Raw genomic sequence first — 13207 nt, 5'->3', positions numbered from 1 at the left:
GTACCTGTGTTTATGAAAGAGCCTCTGAGGTTATGTCAGTTCAGAATCAAGTATATATAGCTGATCATCTTCTTAGTTTCAAGAAAGCATCCTCTCTCATCATCCCAACACTCTCGATCTACTACATCAATCAACCTCCTTTCAACTCTTCAAGATGCTTTCCCCCGCCGTAAGTCACACGTCTACACCCTCAGAATACTCCCCGGATCTATATACTCACTTCTTTACAGAAGCTCTTCATCGCCACCATGGCCCTCGCCTCCGTTGGCGTTGCCGCCCCTGAGCCCGAGAAGCTCAACAACCTCGAGGCCCGCGCTTGCCCCGGAGGAAGCTACACCAAGTGTCTCGCCAAGCAGGTCGGTCAGTGCCAGGGTGAGCCCGCCGCCGGCCGCCAGCAGTGCATAAGCATCTGGCAGGCCATGTGCCAGCGAAACTGCTAGATGCTCTGTGGAGGATAGGATCTAGATGGGTGAATGGGTTGATATAGAGACAATCTCAATTGCAAATGGACCTGGTTGTTATAGTGGTACTTCCAATTAAATATCGACCTGTTGGAACTACTGTGTCCTCTTTTGAAGTGATCTCAATGCGTTGAGATCAGAGACAAAGCCATATCTCATTGTGCTTTACCACACCCTACCCCCTTCTTAGCACCACGTACCCTTTCCAGATACTTCTAGCCTTCTGAAGAACATATCGTGAGTCTATCACAGTCAAGCTAAGCTCAAGGAGTCGATCAAATCACAACTTGCGAATCCTTGACCCGGCTCTACACGTACAATCTGTGGAGCCCCAGAGCCGCATTCAAGACATGCATGGCTATGCTGTGGAAGTCGAAGGCAGCACACAACGATAGTTTGATAATAACGAGAATATCGATCAAATAAGCTGAGTACTGAAGAATATAATCACGCGGAGAAAGCCCAGCCAAACAACATTGACATCACTTACTCCTGGTGGATCAACTGTCCGGTGTTAGGGATTGGTTAGAAAGATCAACGTCTAGCCCATGCCTACAAGGTGGTGCTCTCCTCATGCTTCGAGGCCCATTTATCCTTGGCGTCTGTACAACGTCCCCGCATGCACATCGGTATATCTCGCTTCATCGGAGCACTACGCTCAGACGCGCGGACGTGTATAGTGGCATTGGATGAATGATATAGTGGAGACAAGTTATTTGACGGCACTTCAACGGCCCCATAGGCTGAGCTGACAAAACACATCTGAATGGATGAGCGAACCTGCACGAGAGTGGTCCGGCAGTTGGTGAGAATGGTTCGACGTTCGACGTGCAGCGGAATACCCCAGACAGGGATGCAAGCGAACACGGTTAACACGCAGGGTAGCCACTAACAAGAAGAATGAAAACGAGTACAAGGCATGTTACCGTTCTGCCGGGTCAACCATCTACAGTCACGGAGTTGAAAGTCCTCGGAGAGTCCGGCTTGCAACATGGCCATGGCCTTCAATTTCTGCCGTATCTAACCGCCCAAAGCCCCGATACCGCAACACGACCCCTTAACGAGGACCCATAAAACGGAGCCGAGGGAGGGAATTATCAGATGGTCCCTCCTGTTTATCAATCAGCTGCGGCAAAAATATGCAACGCGCCCTCCTTCGGATCCGGCTTCATAACCACCAACGCCTCTTGTCCAAGTTTAGTAGAAGAACCATGACGCAGATGACTGCAGTCTCTCACGCTCGCGTGCCCAACACGTGCGAGTGGATTGCTCACACCAAGAGAGGTGATTATCTCGTCCAGGTCGCTTGGCCTTTGTGTTGGGGAGAGGATCGGGTCGCGCCGGAAAATGAGGTTGTCAACACTCTGTGAGTGACGTCTCGCCAACAAGCCTCAACCGCAATATCTGACCATCGACAGCTATCTCGTAGACGGCAACGCCTACTTCTTCACAGCAGTCGATGTCACCCGCCGCCTGGAATTCACAAACAGCACGCGCACTGTAGTTGTAGGCGTCGGCTATCCCCCCGGCAAATACGTCTACGACTTCCGTCGGGGGCCTGATCTCACTCCTCCCAGCTCCGACGGCACATATGACCTGCCTCTTGACTCGAATGGAAACCCTCGCACCGACATCGAGTTTGGCGAGGCCCATGATTTCCTCGATTTTATTCAGCACGAGGTCATGACCCACGTCCACGACAAGCTCTTCCCCAAGGCGTCGCTGCACACTGGAAAGAAGGCACTGTTTGGACATTCATACGGTGGCATTTTTACACTCAACACCATGTTTACCAGGCCTGACCTGTTTCACACATACATTGCCGCGAGCCCCATCATCTGGTGGAATAACCACTTCCTCGTCAAGGAGCAAGAAGCAGCATTTATCGCCCGCGACAAGCCCGTCGAGCCACCTCTGTCGCTGATTGTCACCTGGGGCACGGGCAAGCAGGATCTGGTCAAGAAGCCCGGCGAGTCAGAGCAGGACTTCAAGAAGAGACAGGACTGCTCCGAGGATGAGCAGATGAGGGACTGTGCCAAGGAGTTGGCGGAGCGTCTGGAAAAGTCACCGAGTGTGTCGAGTATCTGGACGCGCGAGTTTGAGGGAGAGGATCATGGAAGTGTGGCGGTGACAGGTCTTCAGCATGGTATCATGCAGTTTATCCTGGGGAAGGCCTGAGAGGATGGGAGTGAAAATAGAATGTGAGCTAGGTAGACTATATGGTGTTAGATATGCGAATGCTTTGAGTTTATAACATATTAGCGTCAAGCTTCTTGCTAATTGATGATTGAATGAGACCGTCTTGGGAATTTCAATCACATTAACAAGTGAATCACCTATTCATGTCGTGAGGATAAAAAATCGGTCAATCGAGTGAACATGGCGCAATTCCAGAGGCAAAAGATGTAATAGGCGACTCACTACAATACTACAAGGCTCAAGGAAAATTGCGATCATTTCACAACAACTTAGTCACAATAAAGACACAAGAAGCAAGCAAACAATTACATGAGACATGTGAGGTGCTGGGAGCGTGCAAGTCCGATATCTTCACGCGGTGTATTTAGGGTAGATGGGTAATGGACGCAGCCACCCATTATCAAGGACACAACCGTAGCGAAAGACAACGTGGTCAAGTGACCTGGTCTCTTGGGTGGGAGTTCATATTAAACGATAATCATGTTTCAATGGATATATACCCTGTTCAATTCTAATCTCATCACAGCCAAGACAGCTAACCAAGCCCCCTCCCGGCCTTGATGGAGACTACCACCCACCACACCTCGAACGGTTTGCCAAGAATGAGCAGCCGATCCTCGGATAACGCAGCCGTCTTAGCATCAAGGGTGCCTGTTAGCGCCATGCACAATAAATGCCCGAGGCAAAAGGGCTGGCAACGACTTCTCTTGGCATGGTTGGGACGGCAAAAGAGATTGAAACAAACGAGGCAATCCAATGCCCCCTCCTGTGGGCGCGATAGCTGCCCATGGTTTTATTAGGTGGTTTTAAACTAGCTACTAGGTAAATTTGACTTTGAACAGCTTCGTCCTCCCAACCGGACTTTTTACAATCTGGAAATTGTACGATACTTCTGCAAGGCTACGCTGAGCGCTCGCCTCTTAGAAGATCATACCCTTGGTCTGGCGAAGCTTCCGGAGGTCGTAGTTCCTGACCAGGAAGATGGTAGCAAAGGCAAGGACCATGATGCTGGTTCCGGCAGCAAGCATTCTAGCCTGGCCGTAGCCGTAGGCGCGCTGGATAGCCAGGCGTTCGGGAGAGCCCATGGGGTAGGCAAGCTGGTATTCGATGATGCCAGCAATGTTCTCGGCCTCGGGGAGGGCGCTCTCGGGGAGCCACTGGAGAAGCTTGTTGTAGAAGGTGTTGGTCCAGATGGTGGCAGAGATGGTGCTTCCGAGGGCACCGCCAATGTTACCAGTGACGCTCAGCACGGCGAGGGCGGTGGCAACGTGCTGGTGGTCAACAGCGGCGAGGATACCAATCTGCATGCACAGAATGAAGACGGATCCAGCAATGGAGATGAAGACCTCGCACATGATGAGGTAACCGATGGACTGACCAGGACGACGGAAGTGAATCATCAGACCCTGGGAGAAGATGTACAGAGGGATACCGACGCAAAGGAGCCACTTGAAGCGACCGGTCTTGCGAATACCCCAACCAACGATGAACAGGAGGAAGCCAGAGACGATGTCGAAAGTGTTGGCAACATAACCGGCCTCGGCGGGGGCCAGGTTGTTGACGACCTGGAGGAACGAGTTGAAGTAACTGGCCCAGCAGTAGTAGCCGATCATGTAGATGAGATCCAACCAACAGACACCGACGACGGTTCGGTCAGTGAGAAACTGGTACTTGAAGAAGGGCTTGGGGGCCACGAAGCGCTCGTAGAGACCGAAGATGACGAGGACGACGAAGCCAGTGATGATCATGGCGATGATATAAGGGGTATCCCAGCCTTGGGGAGCCATGCTGGCAATGGAGAAGGGGAGCAGGAAGATGACAGCACCAGCGGCGAACAGCAGGGCACCGGGAGCTATTGACACAGTTAGTATTGGTAACGCGTGAAACTATCTTGATCACTTACCGTCAAACTCCATGATACCCCAGACGATGGCCTCGGGCCAGGTACGGCCGCTGTCCTCACGGACGAGGAGACCAGCCTTCTTGGCCTTGTGGAGGTGCCACTTGAGGAGGCTGTACATGGGCAAGGCGACGACGGGGAGGACGATGGAGAAGCAACCAAAGCCCCATCGCCAGTCAACGTTCTCAAGGAACTTTTCGGCCGACTTGGGGGCGGCGAAAGCAGTCACCATGTAAGGGGAGGAGGTGAAGGCGTAGGCGAGACCTCGGTTCTTGAGCTGGGTGGAATCGGCCGTGATGACATCGATACTGTAGGTGAGGCCAGACCAGCCAACCTGCCAAAAGACCTAGAGGCGAGTTAGAAGTGAGACTTGAAGATCGGATAGCTTGCTTCTCTTACAGTGGCAGCGCAGTAAGTGGCAAAGTTGCGGCTGGCAGCCATCATGGCCATACCAATGGTGGCAAAGACGACCATGAGGAGGAAACCCTCAGCTCGGCCCCAGATGTCGAGAATTTTGGACAGGGGAATGTAGACGGCAGCAGTCATGATGTAGGCGACAGTGCTGATGACGGGCATGATGGAGTGAGACTCCCACTCGCTAGAGGCGTAGGGAGTCAAGGTGTCGAGAACCTTGGACTGGAAACCGTTGACGAGGTAGATGAACCACATGCTACAAGGAGGGTCAGCATTTCCAATCCACCAAAACAAACAGAGTCAAACTCACTTGATGAAGACGGCAACCAGCGACCACTTGGTCCAGGTGAGGGTGATGGCCTCGGCGGCCCTCACACCATGCTGGGCATTCTCAGTGGGAGCATCGCTGAGGTCGACATCCTCGGGAGGGATGCCGTCGTGGGCCTTTTCGTCGGCGGTCGCATTGGCGACTGTGACGGGGTCCTCAGCGGCCTCGTTGTTGGCCTTGCGCCCTATGACGGCGTTGAACTTGTCCAGGACTGCCATTGTCGGAGCTTTGTCTAGAGAGACTTGTGTGAAGATTTGCAAATACAAGGCAAGACTGAAGAGGGAAAGGAAAGAAAGAAGCTCGGATGCGAGCGCAACAGTCAATCTTTAAACTAAACTGTAAAACCACCCGCACGTACGGCTGAAAGAGACCTGGGCCACCTGTACTACGGCAGGCTATAGGGGTCACTGTTGCAAAACCCCAAAACCACCGGAAGAGAGACAAAACGGGTTAGCGAGATGGGCAACCCGACCCGCAGTACATTGCTACGTGTACCTCGGCATAGATTCTTAGATTTTTTTTCGCGTTACAGAGGATGTAATCAAAGCTGCGGGGTCGCTGCGGACCAGCAAAGCAGATTTCTATCTAGTCCTACAGACATCGGCCGCCACCATGACGGTCGAACTGGACAGCACCAACACTCAATTGTCCTCTTCCATCTCTTCCTCGTCCGATTTATTGAGCTGCTGCGCATCGAGTTAGTAGTGGAAATGTATCTGACGACTTGATCACGCTCACAATCCAGAGCCGAGCAGCCTCAGCGATGGACAATATGCCCCCTTTGTCACAGCGGATGAAGTCGCTAGACCCATTTAAGCACGAGGTTGCTACGCTAGTCCGCTGCTGACCAGACGCGGGATTACTGCGGTAGTCCTCTGCTACCTCACTGTCCCGCTCCTCATTCCAAGTTTGGGGGGACGTTAAGATGAAGACCGTACACAATGGTCATGGCCAGGACGTAGAGTCGAGACTTTGAACCCCAAATTTCAACCAGATACCATCATATAGCGAAAAACATCAGGCCCTCAAAGTCGTTGCCATATATGTATGTTTTTTTTTCTTTATGGGCGTCGACATTTACACATTTCCAGCCCCATCAGGGTAGGGACTGGGTGACGGCTTTCCTTGTTTCTGGAACAGGCGCGCTTTCGATCAGGACAATGGCAAAACTAAAGTTGTTTGGTGAACTGGTTTTGGAAGAATCAATTCAGCTTGTCGGGACCAAGTTCTAGATATCGCGTTTTGCGCATCAATATGGTGGCAAATGGTTTGCAAACCGACTACCATTATGGACCTGATGCTGCGAACTGTCAATTGGACTGGCAGAAGGCCACCGCGCGGGCCCGCTGCTAGTCCGCGGTACATATCTCATGCTCACACGAAGTACTCGGATGACTAAGGACCAGAGCGCCTAAGCCCAAAAGGAAGTGACAGGGAGTTTTGCAACAGTGACCCCTATCGCCCACCGTACTGTACCCCGGCTAGTGCTACATGTCTCCACACAAGGTCCTTTGGAAAGAGTGAAAAAACAGAGTAGACCCATCAGATAAGATCAGGCTTTCCCGCTCAGGGCTCCCCAGCTTGCGTTTGTTGCGTGGTGGCTAAAAGAGCCAGCCCACCGAAATCGGCTGTTTTGGGGTGAACCAACAGACAGACACACATTGGACTGGCGAAAAAAAGCTGCTGCAGCCACTTACGGCCTTGGGTTTAACATGGTCTGGAACGCGCGGGCAGCGAGATGCCCGTCGTGGGGTGGGGGGGTGAGGGAGCTAGGGAAGAGGGAGGCTTGAGCCGAGGGAGGGAGAGTCGAGTCAGAGTGAAAATTTTTTATCTAATCTGATCGATTAGATCGAATGAGCGTGATGGTCTGTCTCTTGATGAGCTTAAGGTACCGTGAATTTTACTTGTCTATGTGTGAATCACGGGCTCAATGAATGCATGTACAACGCTGCATGACAGCTTGGAGGTCGAATTTGGGTATACAACGCGAGAGTCTTTAATTCCCAACTCGCTTGACTGCGGGTCTTGAATGAACCAACAAAAGGCAATGATTCGGCTCTTCTGCATCTTTCTCCTCTTTTTCTTATTTTTTTCTCTTCTTTCTCGCGTGGGGTCAAAAGCATGATCAAGACACTTTCAAGACAAGGGTTCATGATCAGGCGGGCCATGTGTTCTTTCGCACCCAACTCACCGGACCCTTGAGGACATCCCTGCCGAGAGTCCGCGCTTGGCGCAACGAAGGCCTCGAAATCTTGGCGTGGCTCGAGAGGTTCCCGAACGTGGGGACCTGAAATTTGCTTTGGTCCCGGTAGCCCTATGAGCTATTCCCAGTTCCGGCCATGGCCGCATAACGAGGCTTGATTATCACGTTTGGGAAATGTCACCAACGGCATTCTGGATGGCCAAGCGCTACAGGGGATTCGGCTTCAGGGGGGTTTGTTGGTTGTTGGTTGCTGGTCAGCCGCTCCATCACTCCACTCGTCGCTGGTGAGCCCACTGTCCACCCTTGTTCGCTGTTTTTTTCACTGCTGTTTAGCGATGGCTGCTGCGTACCTGAACCACACGATTTGAGTCAAAAACAAAGTTGGAAATAAAAAACTCATGGCGCAAACAAGCTTAACTGGTGGTCAAGGGCCGCGTAATTTTCCTGCAGAAGCTTGGACAAGCCACCAACGTCGTCCATGGAAAACACAACATGTCAATATGGGAGAATGTTCAAATGCCCCCACGCGGCTCCCTCCGTTGCTGGGCACATTTCCTCGGCAGCAGACAGTAAAACTGCCCTGGCTGCCAAGATGGACAAGAGTCTGGAGCGTCCAGTCAGTGGCGAGATGACAGACGTCAAGCACAGCGATCGACGGTGCTATATCCTGAAGCGAGTTTGGACGAGAAAAAAAGACGTTGCAAAAGGATTCGATTGATCGGTTCGATCGGAACTGAAGATCAGTCTTGGTAAATGCTACGCTCTCCGCTTGCCAAGCAGAACAGACATTCTATCTAATCAACACCCTGTCCATACATACACAATTTTTTTTTAGAGCCAGGTCCCCATTCATACATGACATTATTCCCAGGTTACTTAATTAGTAGCAGCAACCATTCGTCCTCCCTACAGCTTCGGCTCAAAGCCAAAGGTGGTGCCCGCCACGCGAGGCTTGCTCTGGTTAAAGGGGCACAGCTGGAAGAAGCGCTCCCTCGAGCACTTGACCAGGTTGGACCTCTTATGGGGCAGGTCCATCCACTTGTCCTGGTGAAGACCAAAGATCATCTCGTACATGAGCACCTTCTCGCCCGACAGACGCGGCTCTCCCACCACGTTCTCGGTGCGGTGGTCGTCGAGGAACTCGTAGTGCATCACGCTGGGCCACCAAGCCATGACGCGGTGCTGGCCACGGAATGTGGCATCTCCCACAAGCGAGTGCCTGCCCCGGTCAAAGTCGAGGCACGCGTAGTGCTGGCCCATCTTGTCCTCCTTGGCCCAGTACAGCTCAAAGTAGGCAAACGGCGTGTCGTTGAAGAAGCCCAGCACGGCAAACTGATGGGGGTCCTCGTGGATCGCCCGGAGGTACGCCCGGTGCTGCTCCAGCGTGCCCGTCTCCATCCAGCCCGCCGCCACACGGGGGTCGTTCTGCCACTTGTTGAACAGGGCCAGGTGCTCCGGGTTGAGGTAGTCGAGCGCCATGAGGTTGAAGTGCTCGTCCAGCGACGGGATGTACCGGCTGTAGATGAGGCTGCCGGGCGCCGGCTTGGGCACTCGGCGCGGGTGCCGGAGCAGGGTGGACTCGGACGTCGGCGTCATGACATACTCGACGTGAGGAACCACCTTGCCCGAGTTCCAGGTGGGAAGCCAGATGGGCTGCTGACCAAGAGGTGATGCGCACCCCTGCCAGAAGGCGCTTCGGAGGACGAGCACCTCGACCTCCTGGCGAGGAGCTGGCACGGGCACGCTGGGGGGCTCGGGGATATCAATCGCCACCATGGACTGGACCAGAGCCTTGGCGAGGTCCTCAGCGCCGGAGCCGCCGAGGCGGAGACGGAACTGCTCTACATCGAAAGTATGTGTGAAGAAGGTGTAGAAGAACATCCAGGCCTGAGCAAGAGTGGCGGCCTCGTGACCGTCCTCCCAGGTCAAGGACCAGACGGGGCTGCGGCGTGCCCTCGCCCAGGCGCGATTATCAGATTCGGGGATCTTATCAGATTCTGCAGGCGGCACTCTGGCAAAGACTAGGCCTTCTGCGTGCAAGGCCTGGGGAAACGGGGTGCCATCCTCCTCGGGCGAGTCGGCCTTGCGAAGCCGGAACGACTGCTTCTCGGCGTCGGTGCGCTCGAGGAAGTAGGTGGTGAGGTAAGGATGAGGAAGCCGGATCTTGATTGGCGACTGCTGCTGGAAGGGATCTGAGGCGGCCATCTTGAACTTCTGTTGGTTTGCTTGGGGGTCTGGAGCCAACATCACAAAGAACACTTGATCTCCAGATTTTATTTATACCCCGCCTCGTACCGATCTCGGTGACGACGAGCAGTGTCTCTCCTTGAGCCAATTAGAAAGGCTGGAGCTGCTGCACATCTCTTCCTGTTTCTCTCATGCCGAGCTCTGCCGACGTGTTGGAATCTTACGTGGCTGGCAAGCCCTTTGGGGATGGGGACCAGAGATTTGCGTCGCGTCCTCTGATCCACGATGGCTTCCACACGGAGAACAAAGCAAGCCCCCATCTTCCGAAGCCCAGCGTCCATCCATCAGTAGGGGAGTCTCTGTATGTAAGCGTGGAACTACTGGCCCTTGCCCCCATGCCCACCCACGCCCGAGATGTGCCGATTACCCGTAGCCCCTGAAGGCCAAGACGGGCATCTGTGCAAGAGATGGCGCCACCTGGACCCTTTCACTCGGCGGCGCCAAGACTGAGAGATTCGCGGTCGGCGCGGCTACGAGGAGCGGAGCGGGCCTCGAGCCTCTTTCGGGGCATCCATAGCCAAGGAACATCACTAGCTCGATGCAACTGTGGGCACCCTCTGAGTGATTTCTTCGGGCGGGTGGGTAAACGCTTGTCCATGGATGCTGATCTCGAGGTTACAGCAGGTACTGTAGGATCGCTCTAGGGTGACAAGCAACACGATGCACTCGTGGATTCAATGAGACGTCAAAGCTCGCGAGTACGAGGTTTTCTCTCTTTTTATTATGGAGCAAGACCGCGCCGATTGATAACTAGCTGTCTATGCTTAATCTTAGCTAAACCCACGCTCGGGACGCCTCGTGTAATCGTCTTGGGCTCTATTCATGATGGCTCTCCACAGCGAGCTGTCACCGAGTCAATCGACGTGCTCCCTCACAAGGTATCATTGACAAAGCCACGGCTTGAGAGTCGAATCGAGAACTTACCCATAGGATCAGTATCCTAGCGGAACCGCACCCGCCAAGTCTTCTCTGCTACGGGGTGTGGCAGGCACCTCGTTCGGGGGTCATGATGTTAACAAGCTTGCAGCCCTCGGCGACCTCAACCCGTGTTAGATGCCTAGCGCGAGGTATTAACAGACGACGCCTAATGCTCCGAACGAAACACTGGTCGAGAAAGAGCCTCTCAAAAACCCTTGGCGCAAATCATGGTCTCCCTGTGGCGGTCAAGAGCGGGCGCGAGGGTGTCGTCGGTTAGGTGGGAGGACGGAGACGACCTACGTATTCCCGGACCGGTGGTACATTGATGCCTCTTTGAGGCGGCGGGCCGTCCTCGGCATCTATGACGGCAACGACAAGATTGGGGGATTAATGGGTGTTCAAATCGAGGGCTGAGATGGTTGCAAGAGTAGCGAGAAGCTCACGCGGTCGATTGAAGCCAGCAACGCTTTACCATTGCGCCTTTGACGGGCAGCGACGCACCAGGCTGATACCCAGGAATTCACTTTGAACAAGCTTAATGACGTCTTTACAGCTTAGCTACTTGCTACGGGAACGCTGCGCAAAGGTGCCCAACGAGGCGTGCTCGGTGTCCACGGTTCATGCAAGACGATGACCAGCAGGATACTGGCGGCCATGTCGATATGGATGGAGAGGACGGTTTCTTCGACCATCCACCTACAATGCCGACTCTACTTATGCCAGCGATGATCTATGAAAGCTTGGGGAAGCGCAGTGCTTAGACTGATGGATGCCACATGACTGAGATGTCACCCGACTAACATGATTGAGTGAGAATAACCTCTCACAGCAATTTGACGACGACAACCCTCAGAGAGCCTGCCAACGTAATTCAGCCACGGCTTTCTTTGGCGGGAAGGACCGAAAACAATCGCCAACGAACGTCCGAAAGCGATCGCGAGACCGAGGCGACCCGGAGTCCTCTCACCAGGCTCTTGTCAGACATGACGAGTGATGCGCCAAAGACCTGCGGGCAGTAGAGCGATGAGCGACAGGACGAGCCGAACGAACAACAGGCAGCGATTGAGAACTACCATCACTGCGTCGCCATTGCATCTCATTCTTGATGTGTCCGGGTGCTTGTCAGGTACCCGAGGCCCCATTAACAGAGGCCTCGGCTTCATGCTTCTCTCAGCGCAGCAGGCGTGGGGCCCGAGGATCAGAATCACCACACATCCGACTGTTTGATCCGATACGTAGGTCTTGTTTGTATTGTCGGACGGCGAGGTGTCGGTCATGAGGTTCGAATGGGTCGTGGTGAAGGAGTGTAATCGTCATTCACTGGAGGTGGCCCTCATCTGCTCGTGGGAGTGGTAGTGATGGAGAGCCCTCCGCAGTTCCAGAGTCATTGATGAGTCTTGTCCTGATCTCTCGGAACGATTCCGAAGAGTGTGATATGTCTTGCACCGTTTGAAGCTGCCTGAGTACCTAGGTAGGTAGTAGGCACGGTCTTATGCTCTCTTTCTCGTCGCGTTTCCGACCGCAACAGCTCTCATGAGCCTTGAAGTGGGAGAAAGTTGGTGTATGTTCTTGTGTCGGTTCGTAGGTATCTCGATGAACCGTCGCCGGTCGATGAGTTCTCAGTATGAACTGAACAGGCAGCCACATTCTTGCGCCTGTGAGGAGCTTGAACATGTTTGCGACAAGCTGGTTCTTGTTCAATCGCGACTGGCGATCAACATTTGGGGTCTCTCGTAGTGAAACCAGCTACCGTAGAGTGCGCACTTGCCCGCGAGTGTCGCCATCGCTGAAGATAAGACGACTCGCCGCGTCGACTTGAAGCTGCGACAATGCGACAAGCACTTGGCCGCTGCCTCTTGTTGCGCTTAGGCTTCCAATAGCTGCGATGCCTGAGCGTGCTCTTGAGGCCACGAGTACCGTAACAGTAGGCGATAGAGAGTTCTTGGTGAGTGTCGCTCAGCCAAGTAGAGCATCACCGCCACGGCAAAGGATGGCGGTCGAGGAGAGACCAGCTCTCACACAAGCTTGGCGGTGCCGAGGCTTCTCGCGCGACAGGCTGAGGCGATCTCTGACTGCCAGTTCACTCGGCGACGGTCGCAAACTCGTGAATCGCGCTCCAGGACAACATGTCGAGGGTGCTAGGGGCGGATGAGTCGGTGAGGCATCGTAGATGAGATCACCGTTCAAGGATTCGCCGTCGCGTCTCGGCGTCGCAGCTCGTCGCCGCTTAGTCGTTCGCCTCCCAAGACCCCGACCGAAGCCATTGGCGCTGATCAACATGAAAACTTGCTTCACAGCGCTCGGCCTTCCATCATGACGGGTCTTGGGAGTAGTATCCTTGGCCGACGACATCGGACAATGGTTTCCACTTCAACAAGCAAAACAAATGTCGGGATCAAAGTCGAACATGGTCGGGGTCGCTCGGACGTCGGTCGCATAATCAGCCAAGGGTGATTTTTTGTTTACCCCCAAGTGCCGACGGAGGCGCGTCAGCCAAGGTAAGCCACCTTCTGCAATTACCGGACTGGGCTGCATGG

At 53.9% G+C, this 13207-nt stretch overlaps 5 protein-coding genes across 5 annotated transcripts; 2 read left to right on the top strand and 3 right to left on the bottom strand.

The window, feature by feature from the left end:
- Positions 1 to 154: 154 nt before the first annotated feature.
- MRS44_015527 (uncharacterized protein) lies at positions 155 to 440 on the top strand (the record flags this gene model as incomplete). The annotated part of the gene is made up of 2 exons (XM_046276820.2): positions 155 to 169; positions 231 to 440. 2 exons carry the CDS (start codon positions 155 to 157, stop codon positions 438 to 440), a joined length of 225 nt encoding a protein of 74 aa, XP_046130336.1.
- A 1232-nt stretch (positions 441 to 1672) lies between these two features.
- On the top strand, positions 1673 to 2639 carry MRS44_015526 (uncharacterized protein; the record flags this gene model as incomplete). The annotated part of the gene is made up of 2 exons (XM_046271183.2): positions 1673 to 1827; positions 1880 to 2639. The coding sequence occupies 2 exons, from the start codon at positions 1673 to 1675 to the stop codon at positions 2637 to 2639; spliced, it is 915 nt and encodes a 304-aa protein (XP_046130337.2).
- A 941-nt stretch (positions 2640 to 3580) lies between these two features.
- Positions 3581 to 5520, bottom strand: MRS44_015525 (uncharacterized protein; the record flags this gene model as incomplete). The annotated part of the gene is made up of 4 exons (XM_046271162.2): positions 3581 to 4512; positions 4564 to 4906; positions 4960 to 5230; positions 5285 to 5520. The coding sequence occupies 4 exons, from the start codon at positions 5518 to 5520 to the stop codon at positions 3581 to 3583; spliced, it is 1782 nt and encodes a 593-aa protein (XP_046130338.1).
- Positions 5521 to 8411: 2891 nt separating this feature from the next.
- Positions 8412 to 9710, bottom strand: MRS44_015524 (uncharacterized protein; the record flags this gene model as incomplete). Its single annotated transcript, XM_046271117.2, has 1 exon — positions 8412 to 9710. The coding sequence occupies one exon, from the start codon at positions 9708 to 9710 to the stop codon at positions 8412 to 8414; it is 1299 nt and encodes a 432-aa protein (XP_046130339.1).
- Positions 9711 to 12626: 2916 nt separating this feature from the next.
- MRS44_015523 (uncharacterized protein) lies at positions 12627 to 13022 on the bottom strand (the record flags this gene model as incomplete). Its single annotated transcript, XM_065619250.1, has 1 exon — positions 12627 to 13022. The coding sequence occupies one exon, from the start codon at positions 13020 to 13022 to the stop codon at positions 12627 to 12629; it is 396 nt and encodes a 131-aa protein (XP_065475322.1).
- Between the last annotated feature and the right edge of the window lie 185 nt (positions 13023 to 13207).

This window comes from Fusarium solani (assembly GCF_023522795.1).
Source record: "Fusarium solani strain SB1 chromosome Unknown bctg00000011, whole genome shotgun sequence".
In the NCBI taxonomy this organism is placed as follows: domain Eukaryota; kingdom Fungi; phylum Ascomycota; class Sordariomycetes; order Hypocreales; family Nectriaceae; genus Fusarium; species Fusarium solani.
This window is presented reverse-complemented; position numbering and strand designations above follow the sequence as displayed.